Source organism: Myotis daubentonii, chromosome 7 (genome assembly GCF_963259705.1).
Source record: "Myotis daubentonii chromosome 7, mMyoDau2.1, whole genome shotgun sequence".
Taxonomy (NCBI): Eukaryota; Metazoa; Chordata; class Mammalia; order Chiroptera; family Vespertilionidae; genus Myotis; species Myotis daubentonii.
In genome coordinates this window covers 925,446-947,358 of record NC_081846.1, presented here as the reverse complement: position 1 = coordinate 947,358, position 21,913 = coordinate 925,446, and the positions used below count along the sequence as shown (strand labels likewise).

Genomic DNA, 21,913 nt, shown 5'->3' with positions numbered 1-21,913 from the left:
TATGTGAGGGTCGTGGTCACGGGTGGGCCGTCGGTGCTGTAGGTCTTCTCAACCACCGTTCTCTCCACGTGCGCAGAAGGCGGGCCTTCGGCGTGGTAGGTCTTCTCGACCACCGTCCGCTCTATGTGGGCGGAAGGGGGGCCTTCCGTGTGGTAGGTCTTCTCGACCACCGTCCGCTCCACGTGGGCGGAGAGCGGCTTCAGCGGCGTGGGCGGGTGCCGGACCGCGATGTCCACGGCGAAGGCACGGGGCTCCCCGGGGAAGGTCTTGGTGGTGGCCGTGGTGTAGCTGCCGTAGGCGAAGCCCTCGCTGCAGGTGCTGCAGAAGCTGGAGCTCTCCGAAGACAGGGTGGACTCCGCGCCCCTGGGGTACGCCTGGCTTTGCAGCCTCTCCTCATACCTGGTGATGGCTGGGTACAGGATGCTGGTCACTGTGGCCACCACCCAGGCCATTATGTTCTGAAGTATACTGTTCAGCTCGTCAGAAGTCACCTGGGAGGGAGCAGGCAGGAAGGAAAGGAAAACCATGGAGCCACTCTCTCCCTTCTGGGAGCGAGGGTAGCGTTTACCTGTTTTTATAACAAGCCGTGCATCGCTGCATGTCATCGTGGTCATAAAGAGAACAGGTACAGAATCTATTGAAACCTTCTGATTAATTTCTAGCTGGTTTCATCTGTTCTACCGTAAAATACTTTTAGATATGTTTCCATTTGATTCACATTCCTGCTGAACTCTCCCTGACCCCAACATTTTATTTTGCTGGGATAGATGACTTTTTGATTAAAAAGAAAGGAAGAAAGAAAGAAAGTCACTAAATTGCTCTCTAGAATCCTAACATGCAAGTATTTTAGCAAGAAGAGCATCGGGTCTATGACCCAGCAGATTTCTAAAAAGACACCAGATTATTTCTAACACAGTATTTTCAAAACCGATGTTGTCAAAACACGTGGGTGCCTGTAGAAGCACCTGCCTAGCTAACATGAGAGGATGGAAAATATTTCGTCTCTCTGCCCCATTCCTTGATGCAGGGATGAGCCTGTGATCTGTGAGTGACTACAGCTCGTTGTCAAGGGTTATTTGGTAGAAAACCTAGAGTTAATGCTTTGTGGAGATTGAATGCCTTTGTACCCAACCAGAGAGTATCAGTGCAGTGTGTCTTGGGTAGGAAGGCTGAGAAAAGATGATGCAATGGAGGCACTATTAGCTTAGATAGATAACAAGGGCCGAGCTAGAACTGGGTCTGTAAGAGTCAGGAGGGCTGAGCCAGGGTCGGGAGTTGGAGAACTTCTCCTTTTGAGCTGGAAGTATAAACCAAAGGATGGCCATTTCCCCAGAGGTCAGGACCAAGAGTAGAAGCAGAACACTCTACGTACCCCTGATTACTGAGAATCTCCTTTGGGCTTGCAAAAATCTCGATTTGTTGCCTGTCGTAAACTAGTAGACTGGTTTTTAAATTGTTACTACTTTTAAGACATGAAGGCTGCAAACAGGAATTGGCAGCAAAGCATGCAAGGCTTTGTGTAGGTACAAGGTGAACGGCAGGATTCTTGTAATGAGGCTGTTCACATCCCCAACATTGCCTGACGTTAGCGTGGCATTCTCCGTGTTTCAGGCCAACATTCAACGACAAGGTAACACATCCATAGCATACTCTCTCCTGATGCATTTGAGAGTGTTCGGAGGCACCCCAGGGACAGCCATTTTTTTCATTTCCTAGAGATACTTTTTCACTGATTGTGCAACATCTGTTGGATGACAGCATGTGTTGCATAATACTTGTCTCATATAATCGTATCCTAAATCAACTACATTAAGAATAAAATCTAAATTTTCACAGAGGAAGTAATTGTCCTAATCCACTAACACATACAAACGAAGACATTCAATATACGAGTATATTGTGTTTCTTATAATCAGAGGTAATAGGCCACAGATCTGCAGTGTCATTCTTTGGCTAGGGGGGAGGAAGTGTTTCCAACCTTGAGATGCGAAAAAGAGATATTCCTAAAGTTTTCTATGTGGTGAACTATGGAAAATAGACTCTAGTTTTCAGTTGCATTCTATCCCGTTATGATATTAAACTGCGAAATATTCCCTGGAATCAAAGCTTTTGTATTTGCTCCACTTACTATGGACTGAGCAGGTGTCCATGAGATAAAAGCATGCCGGAATACGTGCTGTCCTCCAGCCCCTTGTTCTTTCCTACCTGGTTGTGACTTACAAACCTACCCTCCTATCCGTCTGCTGCACGTCTCAGTTCGTGGGTGACCAGGTGCCTTTTTATGTGACTCTCATGGGTGACTAGTCCTCTTCCTATGAAAATGGCGAGGGACAGACCCAGGCATCCCAGCCTGTCAGTCAAGTCTGCACTAATGGTTTCCCACGGGAGAGGGGGTGTGTGTGTCTGATGATGTCCTTATAATGGGCAGGTCCCTTAACGCCCCTGCCCCTCTGTCCCCATGAGACCCCCTCCTGCAAGGCCAGCATCCCCTTTGGTAAGAACTCTAGACCCCTGCAAAATCCAAGAATTAACCAAAAGAAAACATTAAAGAAGAAAATAAGGGCAAAGAGAGAGACTGATAGCCATAGAGGATTACTCATTATTTGCTTCACAGCTCTTTTCCTATTATGACACAGTAGAAAGTATTATTAATTTGTTACTTTATCAATGGATTTTATGATACGTACTTTTTTTTGTAGGTGATTCCGTTGTCTGTAAAGTCAAGAAAGGGGATCATTGAGTTATTACTTAAGGCCAAAAATCTATGGATACTTTTCTAAAATTTCTGATCATTTCTGATCAGTGTCTCCCCATTATATCTGAGAGCTTCTCTACAGAAACTCAAAAGGAAGAATAAACTTTACTTTTGTCAACCCACCTCCAAGACCCACCCATTTCTCCTCCTCCTCCTGTACTGACCCACATGCTTTATTACTCAGAGGAGTGATAGAACATACCTGTATAAACTGCATAAAACACACGTCCGCCTGAAAATCCCACAGGGAGAGTGTGGGGCCACGGAGAGGAGAGGCGGATGGGGAAGGAAGAACATCCCCCTTGTCTGCTCCAGCATCTGAGCTTAGTGCTGAGCGGGACCCGAAGGCAGAACCTTCACTGCATCCCGGTGGCACAGCACCATTCACTGTGGACTGGAGCGTGTGTCATTATGAAAATACTAATTTACAATGACACACGAATGTCCTTAGATACTTACATGTCTGTGAAAAATTGTGGAGGGAAAGCATTTGGGACTGGGTCCGGATCCTGTAGTCCTGTTTACCAGAAAAAGAGAATTATAGTTGGTACCCTTCCCTAGCAACTTACACAACTGCAATTACGCCCCTGCAGCGGGTGTTTATTCTCTGTTGTCCTGGCCTAGTTTTAAAGTCTGCAGAAATTCACTGTCATGAAGCGCCAACCCTCCTTTAGCAAGGCATAGCATGCACCCCGCACTCTGCTGTTCTGACCTCCCTGGCCAGTGTCCCCTCGGCTGGTCTTTCAGGTATGGACTGTGGTCCAAACACACAGAAACGCTTATAACTCCCTCTTGGACTCCGTCTCCGTGCCTCCGCGTCCTGGTTGTGCTGCGTCCTTTGTCGGAAGGACCCGCTGCCTTCCTGTAACGTGTCTCAGGTCTCACTCAGCCTGCGTTGGCCTCTCGGGAAGCCTTGCTCACCATCTGCGGCATCAGTAAATCTCTGGCTGTTTCTCTACTTGCCCTGATGTGTGTGCACACGCACTGTCTTTACCGTACTTGTTGTATCGTGCGCCGTTATCAGCAGGCCTGTCCCCCCACTTCACGGGCACAGCCCTGGGTGAGAACCCGGGGTTTTCTTCATTCAGCCCCAGACCCGGCACGAATTGGAGCCCAGTAAGTGTTGGTGGAAAGGATGAGTGAAAAGACAGCGTGTTTACCCAGTGGCTGGGCTGGTGTTTACCTGCGTCGTAGCCATAGCTCGCTCTCCTGTTTTGTCTTTTATTCCAAGCAGCGTTTATGTCCTTCTGTGTAACCAACCAACAAAACAAACAGATATCCTCAGAGGGTTCCCCAGGATTGGAGCATCAGCTAAATCTATGTACCTCCCTGCAGAAATCTAAGATTTGGAGAACATCCCTTACGTGTCAGTTTTTAAGATGCATGCCATTGCGTGCTGTTGCGATCACGTCTGTCACTTAAACAGAATTGGAAACAGCACAGTTGCATCATAGGAGGGCCACAAGAGCACTCACCCGCTTGGTGACCTGTTAAGCCACTGGGACTCAGAATGTGTGTGTACTGACATCTAAGATTTATTACAAAAAGACCCCCTGTAGGACCAGTCAGGGGGAAGACACGGGCGGGTCTGGGGAACTCCACGCACAGTGGCCCTCGTGCTCTCTCTCCTGCGGGAGGCCCTGGCTTAAACCTGTTCTCTTCTCCAGCAACGAAAAACGCCGAACCGAGTCAGTGTTCCGGGGTAATCCATGAGAAATTCAGCGCTCAGGGCTCCGATTGAAGACCCCCTGCCTTCGTGCAGAGCAAATTCCCACTTCCCCGAAGGCAGTCAGGTGCTCAGCAAAAATGCCATTCTTTCCAGAGGCGAGACCGCCCCAATGCCGCCCTCGCCAGGAGGAAGCGCTGTGTCAGGCAGGGATGTGAGAAAGCCCGTTCCCCAGCACCCACCCGAGGCCGGCCCTGCCAGCTGAGGTCACTGCCTGCAGCCGGCTCTGGCAGCTCCCCTCTGCATGGTCCCTTTGCAAACGACATGCTTTTATACAAAGGATGGTCTTAAAATGGTACCTCATTCAATACGTTTGTACGTGGGGCAAAAGAAATGTTGTATTCGTCAACTTTTGTAGGCCCCAAGTAAGACTGTGAAGATTTGTGAAAATTTCTTGTGGGTGAATTCTGAGCGGAAAGAAGGGTGTCTGGAGCTGAGGTGTACGCGGCACCTAGAGAGAAAAAGCGATGCTTTTACACAGAGCAGGCCAGACTGCTGGAGCAGGGGTGAGTGGACTGGTGTTAATCCTCACCTGGGAGTATTTTCCCACTGGTTTTTAGAGAGAGTGGAAGGGAAGAGCCAGAGCGAGAGAAACATCCATGTGAGAGAGACATATCGATTGGTGACCCCCCACATTCGCCCTCCCCGCCTAGGTATGTGCCCTTGACCGGAATTGAACCCCTGCTGGCGAACACTCTAGCCACTAAGCCAGTGGTCGGCAAACTGCGGCTCGTGAGCCACATGCGGCTCTTTGGCCCCTCGAGTGTGGCTCTTCCACAAAATACCACGTGTGGGCGTGCACATACAGTGCGATTGAAACTTCGTGGCCCATGCACAAAAGTCAGTATTTTGTGGAAGAGCCACACTCAAGGGGCCGAAGAGCCGCATGTGGCTCGCGAGCCACAGTTTGCCGACCACTAGGCCTGGGTGAATATTCATGAGTAGAATTGATCCAGTGTTCTCCCTGCTGAGCTATTACAGTCACTGGATTACCATATGGGGGATTTGTCTGAGTTAAGGAAGTATCTAAAAGGACAGCATGGAAAATAAAATAAAATAAAATAAAATACAGTGAAATGATAGCATGGCCTTTTTTGATGTTCACTGACTACAGATTTCCAGTGGTTCATCATCGGTTCCAAGGAAAAGTCTCAAATCTTTAACTTCTGTTCCTAATTTATTTAATATGATGACCAGCTTAATCCCTATAACTAACCACAGACCATGGCCTGGAACACTTTTCACTTCATTCAGTCTGCAATGAAAAACTTCTAACAACTTGAATGACCAAAGCTGTTGGGTTTTTGTTGTTGTTGTTTTTGTGTTTTTTCAAAAATACATTTCCATTGATTTAAGAGAGGAAGGGAGAGGGAGAGAGAGACAGAAACATCCATGATGAGAGGAAACCATGGATCAGCTGTCTCCTGCATGCCCCACACTGGGCACGTGCCCTGACTCGGAATCGAACCATAACCTCCTGGTTCATAGGTCGACACTCAACCACTGAACCACGCCAGCTGGGCCCAAGGCTGTTTTCTTAGGAAGAACGCTTTCACAGCAAATGCATGGTGCGTGAGGAGGAGGAGGAAGAGCGGGAGGAAGGGGACTAGCATTGGGCAGGAGCTGTACGAATGGAGCAGAGGAGACGGCCAGGGAAATGAAGAGGGCAGATTGGACAGAAAGAGACAGCTTTGGGATGCAAACTACAAGAAAGAAGAAGAGTCCAAGATAACTCGGTTTTGTTCCTGGGTGAAACTGGGTCAGGAAGATGATGCATTTGACTGTATCGAATTTGAGGTCATCATTGGCCACTGGATGGAGATGTGTGATATTTTCTGCTTGTATATTTAGATATGTGTAAGGAAGGAACTTTTTAGGGACTTCCAGAAATCTAACAAGACACATAAAAACTTCTATTATTATTATTATTATTATTAATAATAATAATAATTATTATTATTATTATTATTATTATTTTGCCCTAGCTGGTTTGGCTTAGTGGATAGAGCATCAGCCTCTGGACTGAAGGGTCCCAGCTTCGAATCTGGTCAAGGGCACATGCCCAGTAGGGGTCGTGCAGGAGACAGCTAATCAATGAATCTCTCTCATCATTGATGTTTCTCTCTCTCTCTCTCTCTCTCTCTCTCTCCCTTGCCCTTCCTCTCTGAAGGCAATAAAAATGTATTTTTTAAAAAACACACCAGAAAACCTTTATTGTTGAGAGTATTACAGATATCCCCCACCCCCATTACTTCCCTCTACCCAGTTCCCACCCCACCCCAGGCCTTCACCACCCTATTTTTTGTGTCAGAGGTAATGCATACATGCATATGTTCTTTGGTTAATCTCCTCCTGCCCTGCCTTCCCTCTAAATATTTCTTTTTTAAAAAAATATATTTTATTGATTTTTCACAGAGAGGAAGGGAGAGGGATAGAGGGCTAGAAACATTGATGAGAGAGAAACATCAATCAGCTGCCTCCTGTACACTCCCCACGGGGGATGTGCCCGCAACCTAGGTACATGCCCTTGACCGGAATCGAACCTGGGACCCCTGAGTCCGCAGGCCGATGCTCTATCCACTAAGCCAAACCGGCTAGGGCCTAATTATTTCTTTAATGTACATTCCACTCAAGGGGGTATGGGAAATCGGAGGTGCTGTCTGGCGGGGGTTGCTGGCACTGCTTCCTGGGGACACATTTCTTTACTGTAACCTGCTGAGCCATAAAGTGTCAGTAACTTACTCTGCCTGTTATGATACACAGCCATACTGGGGCCCTCATTTCCACACTTGGCCAATTTCAAAAGCCACACTCACAAAGCAATCACTCAGGTGTTTGGGCTAATTATAACATCTATAATCATTAACAATCTTACACCATGCTTTATTTTCTAAGATAACCACCATTTTTATAATAAGGTAAAACAAATAGCTTGAAAAACTATGATGAAACCATAATTATATTCTTAATAAACAACAAAACAATTATATTTTTTTCATTTTCTTACCTTTGCCATTGGTAATACTTGATTTTTTAGTTAGCAATCCATCTTTCTATGTGATACAACATTAAAGAGAAAAAAACATTTATTGGTGACTGTACTCGAAAAGAATTTGCCTTCTATGAACCAAATACAGATTTGTTTTCACCCCTTTATCTCCTAATTCTCTCATGAAAATTGTTTCAGGAACAATAGGTCTTACCAACTTTCTCGGACACCTTTCACGGGAATCTCAAATCTAACTATTTTGAAATTGATTTCGGCATATAGCAATGTACAAATTTGTTCCTCTTCTAATATCCCATGTTTTATTTAAAGCATGGAGTCCATTCAATGGTCAGTTCTAAAAGTTTAGAGTCACTCAGTTTGTTTCAGGGAAAGATAATCCAATCTGCTCTAATCTAATCTAATGCTTAATGAACACATTGCTTAGAATCAAAATAAAATTCATCATCACAGAATCTCATTTTATTGTAAAAACATTTTACTGTGTCTCTCTGGCCTGCTAGACAAGGAGTTCTCAAGTGCTTGTCTCGCTTATCTTTGTATCCTGTGTGACCCCATTGTCTCATCCTCCCTTCCCTCTGGCTTAGCACAGAGCTTTGCCAACAGTAGATGCTCAGTAAATATTAGCTATGATTATAATTGCTAAATGTTTGATTAGGTTAGTTTCTCCGAAATTATAGAATGAGTTTACACAAAGGTAACTCAGCAGTGTCAAGGAAAAGGGTCAGATCTCAAGAACAGACCCTAATATTCCCAAATAGTCAGTGCCCTGCGAATAGTGAAAGAGATAGTTCATAGAGGTGAAAGTTCTCTAGGTAAATTAATGTTCACCATACAAAAGGTGGGGACATCATTTCATACCTTTTGTTCAGTACTGTTATCGTGAAACATAGCTGGATTTGATGAGTTTCTGGTAATATTCTTGGATGTACTTGGAGATTGACGATCACCTATTGTCTGTTCTAAACGTAAATGAAAGAAAAAAACACTAGGTTTTTTTTTTTTTTTTTAAACCCACAACACAACAAAACCCAACAACTTATTGAAGTGTGATTGAAGTATAAAAAACTGTACTTATTTAAATTAAATGATTTAATCAATTTTAAAATGGCTATAGCTGTGAAACCATCACTGAAATCAAAATAACACTCCCAATACCCTCAAAAGATTTCACCCACATTTGTAGTCCACCCATCTTGCTCTTACCATCCCTGAACACTACTGCTCTGTGCCTCTCACACAATGTTATTTCACGTTTCTAGAATTTTACATGAATGGAATCCTAGAGGATGTACTCTTATTTTTTGCCTGGCTTCTTTCACTTAACACAATGTCACCTGTATTAAAATTTGTTCCTTTTACTCTCTCTCTCTCTCTCTGTGTGTGTGTGTGTGTGTGTGTGTGTGTAACTTTTAAGAAATGCCGAAGTGTTTTCCAAAGTGGTTTTACCATTTTACATACCATGTACCCGAGCAGCAGCCTTTTCCCTCTCATTGATGTTCCTGTTTCTCTCCCCCTCTCTCTTCCTCTCCGAAATCAATAAAAATATATTTAAAAAAAAAAGAATGGCTCCCATGCCACTCTTAGAGCGGAGACTAGATAGATCAACCCCACCCCGTGCCCGATAGGTACCACTGCGCTTCCAGAATTCATCTTTTCGTGGAAAATTCCTCCCAACTAGACTTAAATTTGTAGGTCCGATCCCCCGACAGTTGTCTCAGCTAGACTGGCAGCCTGGTGAGGCTGAAAACAAGAATTTATATCTAGCATCTTTTCGTTCAGTACCACTGAGTTTGTTTTATAAATATCAGTAAGACCAGCCTGGGCTGCATTAAACCCCTGAGTTTGAGAAGATCACTGTGGGTGAGATAATTGCTTTAGACATAGAGAATTTAGATTCAGGGTCTACATTTTAGTAGACGTGGGGCCAGTGGTGTCATCATTGTGTGTGTTGTAAGACCCCGTTGGTGTTTTATACAAAAGTCTTTGGAATTTAAAAGTGGGATCTGCCCTAGCTGGGTTGGCTCAGTGGATAGAGCGTCTACCTGTGGACTGAAGGGTCCCAGGTTCGATTCAGGTCAAGAGCACATGCCAGGGTTGCGGGCTCAACCCTGGCGGGGGTGTGCAGGAGGTAGCCCATCAATGATTCTCTCTCATCGTTGATGTTTCTCTCTCTCTCTCCTTCTTCTTTCCTCTCTGAAATCAATTAAAAATATATTTAAAAAAATAAAAGTGGGATCCATGGAGCTTCAAGATGTATGACCTGGACCTCCGTGGTTCTGAGTGACACTAGGCTGCCCCCAAGGCAGCCCTGTCTCTTCCCAGGTTTCTGAATCCTGATGAGACTCAGCGAATTACAGGCTCAGGGAGGAAAGAGTTTGGATTTTATTCTTTAGATGCTAACTGATAAGCACACGGGGACTTAACTGTCACATGTTGCTTTCCCCCAGAAATTTAATTGTGGGAGGAGATCAGTGTTCCATTTTGAATAGTCTTGTACTTTTGATCATGTATCATTTGGAGCATGGCCACCAACTGGTGGTCCGTGAGGTCCCAAAGGTTGGCAACAGCTGATTTGGAGGATGTTGCTGCCTGCTGGGTTCGGGTGAGCTCTGACAGACACGTGACATAGTACGGTATGAGATAAATAACTTCACGGTGGCTTTGCAGTTCACGTACTTAATTTATGACTCACTTCAGAGTTTCCTAAAATCGTTTTGAGCATTATAAAATTATTTTTCAATTTGTTAGGTTTCCTGTACCGTTTGTTTAATGGCGCTGAACCTTCACTGAATTTTTCTAAAATGATGCTATCGTGTTAAGTTTGAAACACTAAGTCAGTAGTTAGAGATCAAATTCTGGTAAGAAACCCTCTCAACCAGTCATTGGACAACAGAGAATAGAGGATGTATCTGCATTGAAGCAAAAGGGGCGTCTAAAGCCAGCCTTTTCCCAAATTACTCTTTTAGTATTTCTTATCTCACTAATCAATTACCATAGCCTCCTTTATGTGGTTTTTGGTCGCCAACAGTGTAAATTGTCTTTATGTCTTCAGAAGCCTTCTTTTTCCTCATTGGAATATAAGCTTAAAGAAATGTAAGAAAACACTTATTTTTAATAATGGTGATGACAGAATTACCCAAGATAGACCCCCTTTTCCTGGCCTGAGGAATTAAATTCTATGCTGATTTCCAGTGGGCCAGTGGGGAGGCAATGAGGAGCTTGGGAGATGTGGAATGGAAGACAGACAACAGCTCTTGAAAGAGTATCCCTTCTGATCAAATGAGGGACAGAGCCCATGGACCCAGACAATAGGGTGGTGAAGACCTGGGGGTTGGGTACGGGGCGGGTGGAGGCAGGTAAATGGGAAACATCTATAATAATTTCAACAATAATACACACACACACACACATATATATATAATAAAAAAGAAGATGTGATATATATAAAATATGGACTATTGTTTAGCCATAAAAAATAATGAAATCTTGCTACTTGCAACCACATGGATGGACCTTGAGGGCATTACACTATGTAAGATAAGACAGACAGAGAAAGGCAAATATCAGATCATCTCTCTTCTGTGTGCGATCTAAAAGTAAGCAAGCCAAGTTCATAGATACAGAGAACAGGTTGGTGGTTGCCAGAGGCAGGGGTGGGGGGAGGGAGATATGCATGAATTATTATTTTTTTTTAGTTTAAATAAAAAAATAAAAAATGAATAAATGGGAGCCAGTGTTTTCTCCTGGACGAGAGGAGAGGCTACCCCAGCTCGAGTGGACAGGGTAGTTTCCCCTCTGTGGGGAGCGCACCAGCAGCCCAGCATGGCCACTGCAGTCCTGAGACGTGCCCACAGCCCAGCGTAGGCGGCCACGTCCATACTGACCCCTTGTTTGTGACAGAGAAGATTCTCCTAGCTCCCGGTCCTCACCATGTAAGGGGAGGGTCCTCACGGTGCGCTCAGGGGGTCCGTTAGAGAGATGACAGCAGACCCATCTGTCCCCACCGGAGCAGATCCCCTCAGTAGGCCCTTCCTGGCCTCTCTCTGTGCCCCTGGAGCCGTGTGCTTGGTGGGGATGACATTACTACCGAGCTATGCTTTCATGTCATCTGAGAAACATGTTCTGTCCTCTGTTGCCTCCATAGCATATATTCACCTCTAACCTACTTCTTCACAAAAGGGGGATTTGAGGTAACAAGGGTTTAAAATGCCCACTCGAAACTCCTTTTCCTACTAAGTGAGAAAGTTCCCAGTTGATGAGAAAGGAATATGTATAGTTACTGAAGTGATTTCGGAAGTGGGGCATTGCTGTCATTATCCCAAAGAGCTGAATCGATCGAATTAGCTCATTCAGCAAACATACATGTGGTCTATACGTACATACGTGCGCAGAGTGCGAGGTGCCCGAGAAACAGCGAGGTTGCAATGTGAGGGCTGGTGAGGGTGGCTGGGAGTGTGTAACACGTGGGTCAAGAATGGCACAAAGCAGCCCTGCCTCATGTGGCTTGGTTGGTTGGACCATCGTTCTGTGCACCAAAAGATGGTGGGTTGGATTCCCGGTCAGGGCACATGCCCAGGTTGTGGGTTCGATTCCCAGTTGGGCATTGTACGGGAAGCACCCAATTGATCTTTCTTACATCGATGTTTCTCTTTCCCTTACTCCCTCCCCCCTCCTTCTCTCCCCCCCCTTCCTCTTTCTAGGATGAATTAAAAAATAAAATAACAATGTGGCTTGAATGCATCAAAAAGGAAAAAGAATGACCCAAGGTACTGCAGGGACCCCAAGGAGAGGGACGCTCCAGCTGGGTCTATTCAGGATGGCTTTCTGGAGCTGACTTTACAGCTGGGTTTGGAGAGCTGGTCAGTGAGCATGCAGACCAGGCTGAGGAGACTGGGAAGGGGAGGCCTGGAAATATGGAAGGTGATGTGTGTTTTAGGAGCGGCCTTTCATCTCATTTGATTGGACAGTGAACTGACTTGAGTGCTTACTGTGGGCCAGAACTTTTAAACAGGAGTATGCGCTTTGTCTCCAGACGATGGCACTGAGGCTCAGGGGAGGGAAGTGACCTTCCCAGCTATTTGCATGGTAGGGACGCGGTACAGCGGGGCGTGGACTCTCGCATCTGGCTCAAGAGCCTGGACATGTTAGCGACTAGATCGCAGCTGCCTTCAAGGAGACATAGGAAATACAGTGAAACATTAGACTTGGTGAGGACTCTAGACGGCGATCAATGAGATGACCGGCTGCCTACGAAGGCAGAGCTCCATTTGAGAGGTCCTGGGCTCCTTAAGTTGTGGGGCCAGGAGCAGAAACAATCAGGAGAGTTTAAAACATCGTTAGGTCATTGTTTAAAAATGGGTTTGAAGTGGGTTACATGGAGAGCTGGTGGGGACCAGTTAGGGATTTATGGGGGTGACTCAGGTAGGCTCTCACCTGGACAGAGGACCAGGGGGCAGAGGCTGGTTGGCTGGGATGCTGTGCTGATGGCTGCATGGGGGTGACCGTGTGTTCCCGATACTATAGAGTCACAGATCATTAAAACGAGTCTACATCTTTGTGTTCTGGCCATGAAATATTCATGTTATGAATTAAATTGATGCGATAAAGTCCCCAATAGTTTTATAACATTATATATGGAAGGAATCCAGTAGAGATCGGGCCTGGCCAAGTTGTGGCCTGATGTTCCTTCCTTAAACTTTCATGTCCTTTTTCCCTTCCAATTTCCTCACTCCCCTTCCCTCTCTAAGTCCTCAGCCCCCCTCCTTCCTTGCTTTGTCCTGGAACTGACTGCTATTCTTCCTGGCTGGCAACATCGCAGAAAACTCGGTTGGCATATCTTGGCCATTATCTTTCACGCAACTTTTTTAGCCATTAGCAGCGGTTCTCAACCTGTGGGTCGCTACCCCTTTGGGGGTCGAACAACCCTTTCACAGGGGTCGCCTAAGACCATCCTGCATATCAGATATTTACATTATGATTCATAACAGTAGCAACATTACAGTTATGAAGTAGCAACGAAAATAGTTTTATGGTTGGGGGTCACCACAACATGAGGAACTGTATTAGAGGGTCGTGGCATTAGGAAGGTTGAGAACCGCTGTAGCAGCAAAGAAGACAGGACTTTACATCTAGAGAAATTGGTTAGAATTGCAGCGTAGGCAGCCTCGTCTACTGAACCACGTTGTAAGGTTATTTTGCTGTGTTTTTACATACATGTCTACTCTTCACCTTGAACGGAATAGGGGAACGTCTAGAGCTGCGCCTGGTACACAGCAAGGAGAGCAAGCCCTGTTTTACAGAAGCACTTCCATCTACGCACACAGCAACATGCTCTCCACAGAAGCACCTCTGCCGCGAGTGCTTACATTCAGAGCACGCGCCCTCCTGTCCTCTGTAATCTGGTGTATTCTTCCCTGCGTCTTCTCTTCTGAGGCCATTTTGTTGCATTTTTTGTAAGTGATAAGCCATTTTCTTCTCTAAAAGAACTTGTTTCTGAAACGTTAAAGAAAATGCATCGGTTAGCATCACCTGGCCATTGAGAAACGCAGAACAAACACGAACGGTGCGAGGGCGCCTGGGACACAAGCTTCCTCCTGGCGGGTGGCCGGTCAGGCTGTTGGGGCGCCGCCAGGAGGGGAGCCGGGTGCGCTTCCACTTGTGCTCAGACGCGATGGGCACACACAGTTCACTCCCCGCAGGTGTTCGGGGACCTCGTCCAGAGTCCGGTCGGAAGGGGCTCTGACTGCTTAGCGTCCGGGAAGCTGAGGACGTTTTAATCACCTTCCATCGGGGGGGTTTCCGAGGGACTCACCCACAGTCACTCAGGCCGACCCGAGGGAAACATGATAGAACCGTGACACGCGACTTCCTTTTGTGAACCTCCAGGCTAAGAGTGGCCCTGGAGGTGCCAGAAAGGGGGTAGCTGCCCAGAGCGAGCCCCCGCCCTCCTCAGGCGGTTCCCGAGCAGAGAGCGGAGCAGCACCTGCACGTGGCCAGCGGCCCCGGACCACGGCCAGGACCGTCCCGAAGGGTCGGGAGCACCGCGCTCCGGGCCGCCTGTCACGCCTGCCCCACAGCCACTCTGGGAACTGGCGCTCACGGTGCGTTGGGTGGAGAAGCAGGATGGGGGGTAACTAGTCTCAGGTTAGACACGGTCTGGCTCCGTCTAACACATTTTATAAAGCAAGACCACACTGATCAAAGGGGTTCTAAATAAATCATCTCCATCCAAGAAAAACAACAACAATTAATAGTATTTATAAGAAAAAGATTCAGCACCCCAAAAGTCAAGTTCATGGTGTATCGCGCCTCCGCTCAAAGGCAGCTAAGCATACAAAGCATCAGGAAATACGTCAATCCCAGACGCCCCCAGAGATACTGTGTGCGAGGCGTGCCTCTGGGAGGGCGTGTGCCAGTCGTTCATGGCGTGGGGCTGGGATTGCCAATCCTTTCTCGCTCTCTTTTTTGAGACTCAAAATCTTAAAATATTATATCTGATTTAAAATTAAAAGCATTTACTCTGAAATTAACTGATGGGTGAAAATGGAGAACTTTTCCCAAGAAATTTTGATTCTAAGAAAAAAATCAGTCCCATCACTTGTTTCCTGTAGGAATTTCAAGTGTGGTTCATGGTGTGGGACCGTCAAACCCTGGGGTGGTGCTTTCTGAACTGTAGTCAGAACCCAGTGTGGCCCAAGTGGGAACCGTGTTCATCGCTCGGAGCTGCCGGCGACCCCATTCGGGGCGACACACTGCAGCGCACGTGTCCCTCAGAGCCCACACTAGCCCCCGCCTGTACCCCGCAGAGGGAGGCCACAGCTACCTTCCTGTGCCCTGCAGAGGGGAGCCCACACTGGCCCTTTCCTGTACCCCCGATGTGGCAGAGGGGAGCCCACACTAGCCCCCACCTGTACCCCGCAGAGGGGAGCCCACACTAGCCCCCGCCTGTACCCCGCAGAGGGGAGCCCACACTAGCCCCCGCCTGTACCCCGCAGAGGGGAGCCCACACTGGCCCTTGCCTGCACCCCCGATGTGGCAGAGGGGAGCCCACACTAGCCCCCGCCTGTACCCCGCAGAGGGGAGCCCACACTGGCCCTTGCCTGTACCCCCGATGTGGCAGAGGGGAGCCCACACTAGCCCCCGCCTGTACCCCCGATGTGGCAGAGGGGAGCCCACACTAGCCCCCGCCTGTACCCCCGATGTGGCAGAGGGGAGCCCACACTAGCCCCCGCCTGTACCCCGCAGAGGGGAGCCCACACTAGCCCCCGCCTGTACCCCGCAGAGGGGAGCCCACACTAGCCCCCGCCTATACCCCCGATGTGGCAGAGGGGAGCCCACACTAGCCCCCGCCTGTACCCCCGATGTGGCAGAGGGGAGCCCACACTGGCCCTTGCCTGTACCCCCGATGTGGCAGAGGGGAGCCCACACTAGCCCCCGCCTGTACCCCCGATGTGGCAGAGGGGAGCCCACACTGGCCCTTGCCTGTACCCCCGATGTGGCAGAGGGGAGCCCACACTAGCCCCCGCCTGTACCCCCGATGTGGCAGAGGGGAGCCCACACTAGCCCCCGCCTGTACCCCCGATGTGGCAGAGGGGAGCCCACACTGGCCCTTGCCTGTACCCCCGATGTGGCAGAGGGGAGCCCACACTAGCCCCCGCCTGTACCCCCGATGTGGCAGAGGGGAGGCCTTGTCTACCTTCCTGTCGCTCTCCTCCCGGTTCCGCCGCCGCTGCTCCTCTATTCGTGCTTCTCGCTTCACGTCTTCTACGATTCTCGTGAGCAGCAGCATCTCCTTTGTCTTCCATTCCTGGAGGCGCAGAGTTGCTGTGAGTGTGCACCCCAAGCCTTTGTCCTTGTCCACCACCACCCGGCAGATGCGACCAAGTCAGGGCCCCGAAAGCAGGCCCCGGGCAGTGAGCGTGGGCACTGGTCCCAAAGGGGGCTCCTTCCTCCGGCCCCGGGGGAAGGCAGGCGGAGAAGTTGGCATTTTCCCCCCAAAGCTCCCTCCTCACACTGAGGTCTCCAGACCAGTTAGTGTCTACTTGCCCGGCCAGTTGAGCATTGACCTAGGAACCAGGAGGTCAAGGTTCGATTCCCGGTCAGGGCATATGCCCGGGTTGTGGGCTCCATCCCCAATGTGGGGTGTGCAGGAGGCAGCAGACCCATGATTCTCTCTCATCATTGATGTGTCATCTCTCTCCCTCCCTTCCTCTCTGAAGTCAATAAAAATATATTTTAAAAAATCTGTAATACTTACAATAATAATCTACACTAATAAAAGACAAACATGCAAATTGACCTTACCTTTGCTATGCCTTAAGCCATGCCCACCAGCCAATCAGAGCGATTATATGCAAATTAACCCAACCAAGATGGTGGCCGGCAGCCATGGAGCTGGAGCAAGCAGGAGGCTTGGTTACCCCAATGATGGAGGAAACCCAGCTTCCCGCCTGCCGCAGTGGCTCTGAGCTCCACTCAAAGCAACAAAGTTTCAATTATAGAAGGTAAATAACCCCCAGATACCTGCTTTCAGCCGGCCGTGGCCACGGAGCTGGAGCAAGCAGGAGGCTTGGTTGCCCCTGGCGATGGAGGAAGCCAAGCTTCCCTCCTGCCTGTCCTGGCCAGCTCTGAGCTCCTCTCAAGGCTACAAAGTTTCAATTATAGGAGGTAAATAAATCTTAGAATAAAAAAAAAGAAAGAAAAAAAGGAGAGGCTGGGAGCTTCCGTCGCCGGGGGGGCTTGGCCAGCCTGAAAACAGCCCTCAGCCCCTCACCCAGACTGGCCAGGCACCCCAGTGGGGACCCCTCACCCTAAAGGGGGTGTGGCCAGCCTGAAAACAGCCATTGGCCCCTCACCCAGGCTGGCCAAACCTCCATGGGGTGAGGGTCCCCACTGAGGGGGGCCTTGACCAGCCTGCAAACATCCATCAGCCCCTCACCCAGGCTGGCCAGGCACCCCAGTGGGGACCCCCACCCTGAAGGGATTTGGGGCAGCCTGAAAACAGCCATTAGCCCTTCACCCAGGCTGGCCAAACCCCCATGGGGTGAGGGTCCCCACTGGCGGGCTTGACCAGCCTGCAAACAGCCATCAGCCCCTCACCCAGGCTGGCCAGGCATCCCAGTGGGCCCCACCCTGATCCGGGACACCCTTCAGGGCAAACCAGCTGGCCCCCACCAGTGTACCAGACATCTATCCTATATAATAAAAGGGTAATATGCAAATTGACCCTAACAGCAGAACAACTGAGAAAGACTGGTCACTATGACACACACTGACCACCAGGGGGCAGATGCTCAATGCAGGAGCTGTCCCCTGGTGGTCAGTGCGCTCCCACAGGGGGAGCTCTTTCAGCCACAAGCCAGGCTGATGGCTGCCAGCACAGCGGTGGTGGTGGGAGCCTCTCCTGCCTCCTCAGCAGCGCTAAGGATGTCTGACTGCAGCTTAGGTCTGCTCCCCGCTGGCAAGTGGACATCTCCCGAGGGCTCTCAGGCTGCCAGAGGGATGTCTGACTGCCAGCTTGGGCCCAATCCCCCGGGGAGCAGGCCTAAGCCAGTAGGTGCACATCCTCCGAGGGGTCCCAGACTGCAAGAGGGCATAGGCCAGGCTGAGGGACCCCCCCAAGTGCACAAATTTTTGTGCACCGGGCCTCTCGTGTATATATATTAAACACATAGAAATAAATGATGTCTGTGATGTTCACAGGCATGGCTCTCGGGTCCGACAGGCCTGTGGAGGCCCGTGGAGCTGTGATGTGAGCTGCTGGTGGGTGCAGCCGCTGCCTGGGGGAGCCAGGAGAGGATGCGTGTGGGCACGGGACCCAGGCCTGGCATGGCGTCAGGAGGCTGACAGCGAAGTCACTTGTGAATGAAACCCCCACGCCCGCGTTTCACCTCCTCGATCTTCCTGCGCAGCCCCAGTTTCCTGCGCATGTGGTCCCAGTGCCGGCGGTCCTCCCGGTCCATCCAGAGCCGGCGCTGCTCCTCCGCCCGGCGCTCCCGGTACTCCAGCTCCCGGTTGATCATGTCCAGGTACCTGCAGCGCAGGCGCGGGTGAGCGGCTTCCATCCCCCCCCACCCCTCCCCGTGGGCACCAGTGTCTGCTGCGGACGGGACCATGGTTAGAGGGGAGCAGACACGGTGAAACCATGGGGCACCATGTTATTCCCAACTCAGCGGCTCTAAGGGTCTGCGTTCGCAAAGGAGATGGAAATAACCGAGAACTTGATTTCAGACAGAGAGAAAAAGACCCATGTTTCCTGAGAAAAAGTTGTATCCCAGGTCCCCAGGGACTCACAAAGCCTTGACCATCTGGAGTCCGGTCTCGGGTATGTCATATGCTTACAGAACGACCACAAAATAAATCCCGCGGACATGAAAGTCAGGCTGTGCCGCCCAACCCCTCACCTTCACGGAGGAGGAGACAGGAGGAGGGGGAGCCCACAAACGATAAAGCCCTTCCGCTTCCTCAGCTACGGGCTGGGCCCAGAACGGCAGCGGTGGGACAGGAGGAGGGACCTGAGCGCTCACACTGTCTCTTTTAGGGACGGTGCAGCTCCACATCAGCATTAGAGACAGTTTAATCCACCTCCGTTTTTGACTTTGCACTAACTTCCTCAGGCTCGTGCCATCCGTCGGCCCTTAAAGATGAGCCATAAAAAGCTGCTGCTAGCGGCTAAGTGTGCTAAGAGGTCTTTCCCTCCAGCTGCAGCAAGGACTGAGTCGGAGTCTTTCCCCTGCCCTCAGTGTGGACCACCTCTTGGATTCCCAGAAGCCCTAGCGTTTCTGCTGGAAATTGCGCTTCCTTCCCTGGCATCCACGTTCCCGATTTCTGTGCCCCTTGGTCTCCCTGCCTCTCTGGACTGAGGGCAAGAGTGGCGTTAGATCGTGTCGACTGTGTTAAAACATGCCCAACTCCAGTTCTTTCTAGTATTTTCCCAGCTTATTGGCGTGCAGGGTGCACACACACCGGGCCTCCCCTCCAGCCCTACCTGTGCCGTATGAGCCGCTCCTGGTCCCTGAAAGATGGGACGCGGTCCATCAGCATCCAGTTTTGGAACTGGGTAACTTCAGGATGTCCAGGTAGCTGGTGGTTGTCTTGTAGTTGATTGACTTGCCTTGTAAGCATTTTCTATTAAAATAAAAGTGTGCACCGTGCACATACGCTTATCTCTGTGCATATACAGTGTAAAGTTTACCAGAAATAGGACGTCCCATTGATACGCCTTTTTCTACGTAGTGTCCAGTAACCCCCCTGTACTTTCTGAAGAGCTAATTCTGTTGAACGCCATCTCAGTGTATTTTGCGTCTATTACAGACGTGGGAAACTGAACCAAAGGAAACGTTTCTCCCTGAGAAGGGGAGACAAAGATCATCCCTTTCCAGCCGCCCACTCGATGCCTGGGGAGCGGGCTCGTAGCCTCCCTGTCGGGGCCAGTTGGGGAGTGTTCGTCTTTCCTTTAGGCTCTATTTCCGGGGGTGAGACCTCCCTGCTCCTACTGTTGCCAACGAAGCCAGGAGGCTCACAGTCAGGGTGGAAGGGCAGCCAGGGGACCTGGGGCCTTGCCCGCCGCTCACACTAACGCTGAGCACCACCAGGGCACTGGTTACCAGTGGGGCCTGTGGGGGCTCTCCCTGCCCCGCCCACCAAAGACCAGAACCTGGCCTGGCCCCTCACCTCCTCCCCCAGGCTACTGGTGGCCGTCTTGATAGAGTCAGCCTTAGCCTTCTTGGAGCAGAAGTTGAGGTACAGCTCCATCGTAGCTGGCACCTCCCCTCCTAGTCCCTGGTCCTGACGGGACCTGAAATCGCCAGGGCCCCCGTCTCCAAGACCCCACTGTTGCAGAGTTCCAAGTCGGAATGTGGGGGCCCCAGAGGGCAGAGCCCTGAGCGGGCTGGCCCCTCTGGCTTGAGGCTTGAGCACCCAGAGTTGGGGAAATCAGTCCTAGGCCTGGTCTGAGAGGCCCAGAGTTGAAATATCATTTCTTTCTGAAACCAACACCAGGCAGATGAAACTTAATTGCTTTGGCCTCTTTGTCAGAAACAAGGGCTGCTCCACTTACATGGACCCCCATCTCCTCCTTTTCCCTTCCATATAGTTACATCTTCATTGTTTTCTGTCATTAACGACTCACAGTTTACATCGCAGAGAGAGCGAGCATCTTCTGCTAGATTTCCCCCCGGGCGTTTTACATTTTGTGTATAATAATGGCAATTAAACAACAGTTGTTAAAAATAGGACCGATCTGATTTTGCTATTTTATCCTTTTATTCTTGAACTTTGCCATACTCATTTACAAATTTTAATAATTTAGATTCCATGGAAGTTTTTGTTGAAACAACTGTACTCTCAATAGAAGTTTCCTCCTTGCTTTCCTGTCTCTCTGTCTGTCAGATTTTGTATTCCTGCAAAGGCTGGGCCACGCCCGGAGGAGAGCTGGGAGTGGGAGTCACTACCCTTTTCCTGATGACACGGCAAAGGCCAGGCTTCCTTCAGGAGGAAGAGCCGGGCTGTGGATGGTCTTAGATTCGCTTCATCAGGTGAGGACGGTGTCTCTACCGTCCACCCGCTTTCCTGAGGTGCAGTAGGCATTTAAGACCTGCACGCACGTCGTGTGTATAATCCCTATGATGGGATTGGCCATAGGCAAGCACCTCTGATCCATCACCACAATCAAGGGGACGATACATAGCTAACGTCTCCCAGACTTTTTTGGGTTTCTTTTTATTTTTCATTTTGCAGTAAGAACACTGAGAGAGCTGGTTGTTTAACACATTCTGAGTGAACAACACTGTATTGTTGGGCTGTATTTCCTTGGGTGAGGACTGTCTACCTCGGCTGTAAACAAAGGAAGTGAAGAGCCACACAGCCAGGGTTGAAGGGCGCCCCCTGCAGACAGCACAGAGGACCTGGGGTCCCCCACCAGCCAGTAGCAGCTGACACTGAGCCCCCCAGGGCGCCCCAAGTGCCTGGTTACCACGTGGGGCCTGTGGGGGTTCTCCCTGCCCTCACCTCGTCACCCAGGCTGCTGGCAGCCGTCCTGGTGGAGGTGGCCCTGGCCGCCTTGGAGCAGGAGCTGAAGTACAGCTCCATCGTCGCCCGACCCTTCGCCTTCCCGTCCCTTGTCCCGATGGGACCAGGAGTGGCAGGACCCCCGTCTCCAAGACCTCACTGTGGCAGAGTTCCAAGTCAGAATGTGGGGGCCCTGATGGGCAGAACCCTCAGGGTTGTCCCCCTCTAGCCTGAGGCCTGAGCTCCCAGAGTTGGGGAAATCGGTCAGTTCCAGAGCCTGGTCTAAGGGTCCCACCATCGAAATGGCCTTTCTCTCTGAAACCAACACCAAACCAACGGTCCAAGCAAACCCCGACTCACGACATATGTGGCTCTGCTGGTGCACAGCTGGCTAGTTTCTCTGGCCTCCAAAGAG

General features: G+C 49.8%; 1 protein-coding gene across 1 annotated transcript in view; it reads right to left on the bottom strand.

Moving 5' to 3' along the window:
- Positions 1 to 21,579, bottom strand: part of FSIP2 (fibrous sheath interacting protein 2) — a 51,274-nt gene extending 29,695 nt beyond the window's left edge. The window contains exons 1-8 of the mRNA XM_059704841.1: positions 21,499 to 21,579; positions 20,164 to 20,322; positions 19,478 to 19,617; positions 18,381 to 18,522; positions 16,187 to 16,297; positions 13,857 to 13,983; positions 4,781 to 4,932; positions 86 to 491 (exon numbers count right to left, since the gene is read on the bottom strand). Coding sequence (XP_059560824.1) covers positions 86 to 491; positions 4,781 to 4,932; positions 13,857 to 13,983; positions 16,187 to 16,297; positions 18,381 to 18,522; positions 19,478 to 19,617; positions 20,164 to 20,322; positions 21,499 to 21,579 — 1,318 coding nt within the window. The remainder of the gene's footprint in view (positions 1 to 85; positions 492 to 4,780; positions 4,933 to 13,856; positions 13,984 to 16,186; positions 16,298 to 18,380; positions 18,523 to 19,477; positions 19,618 to 20,163; positions 20,323 to 21,498) is intronic.
- Positions 21,580 to 21,913: the final 334 nt, after the last annotated feature.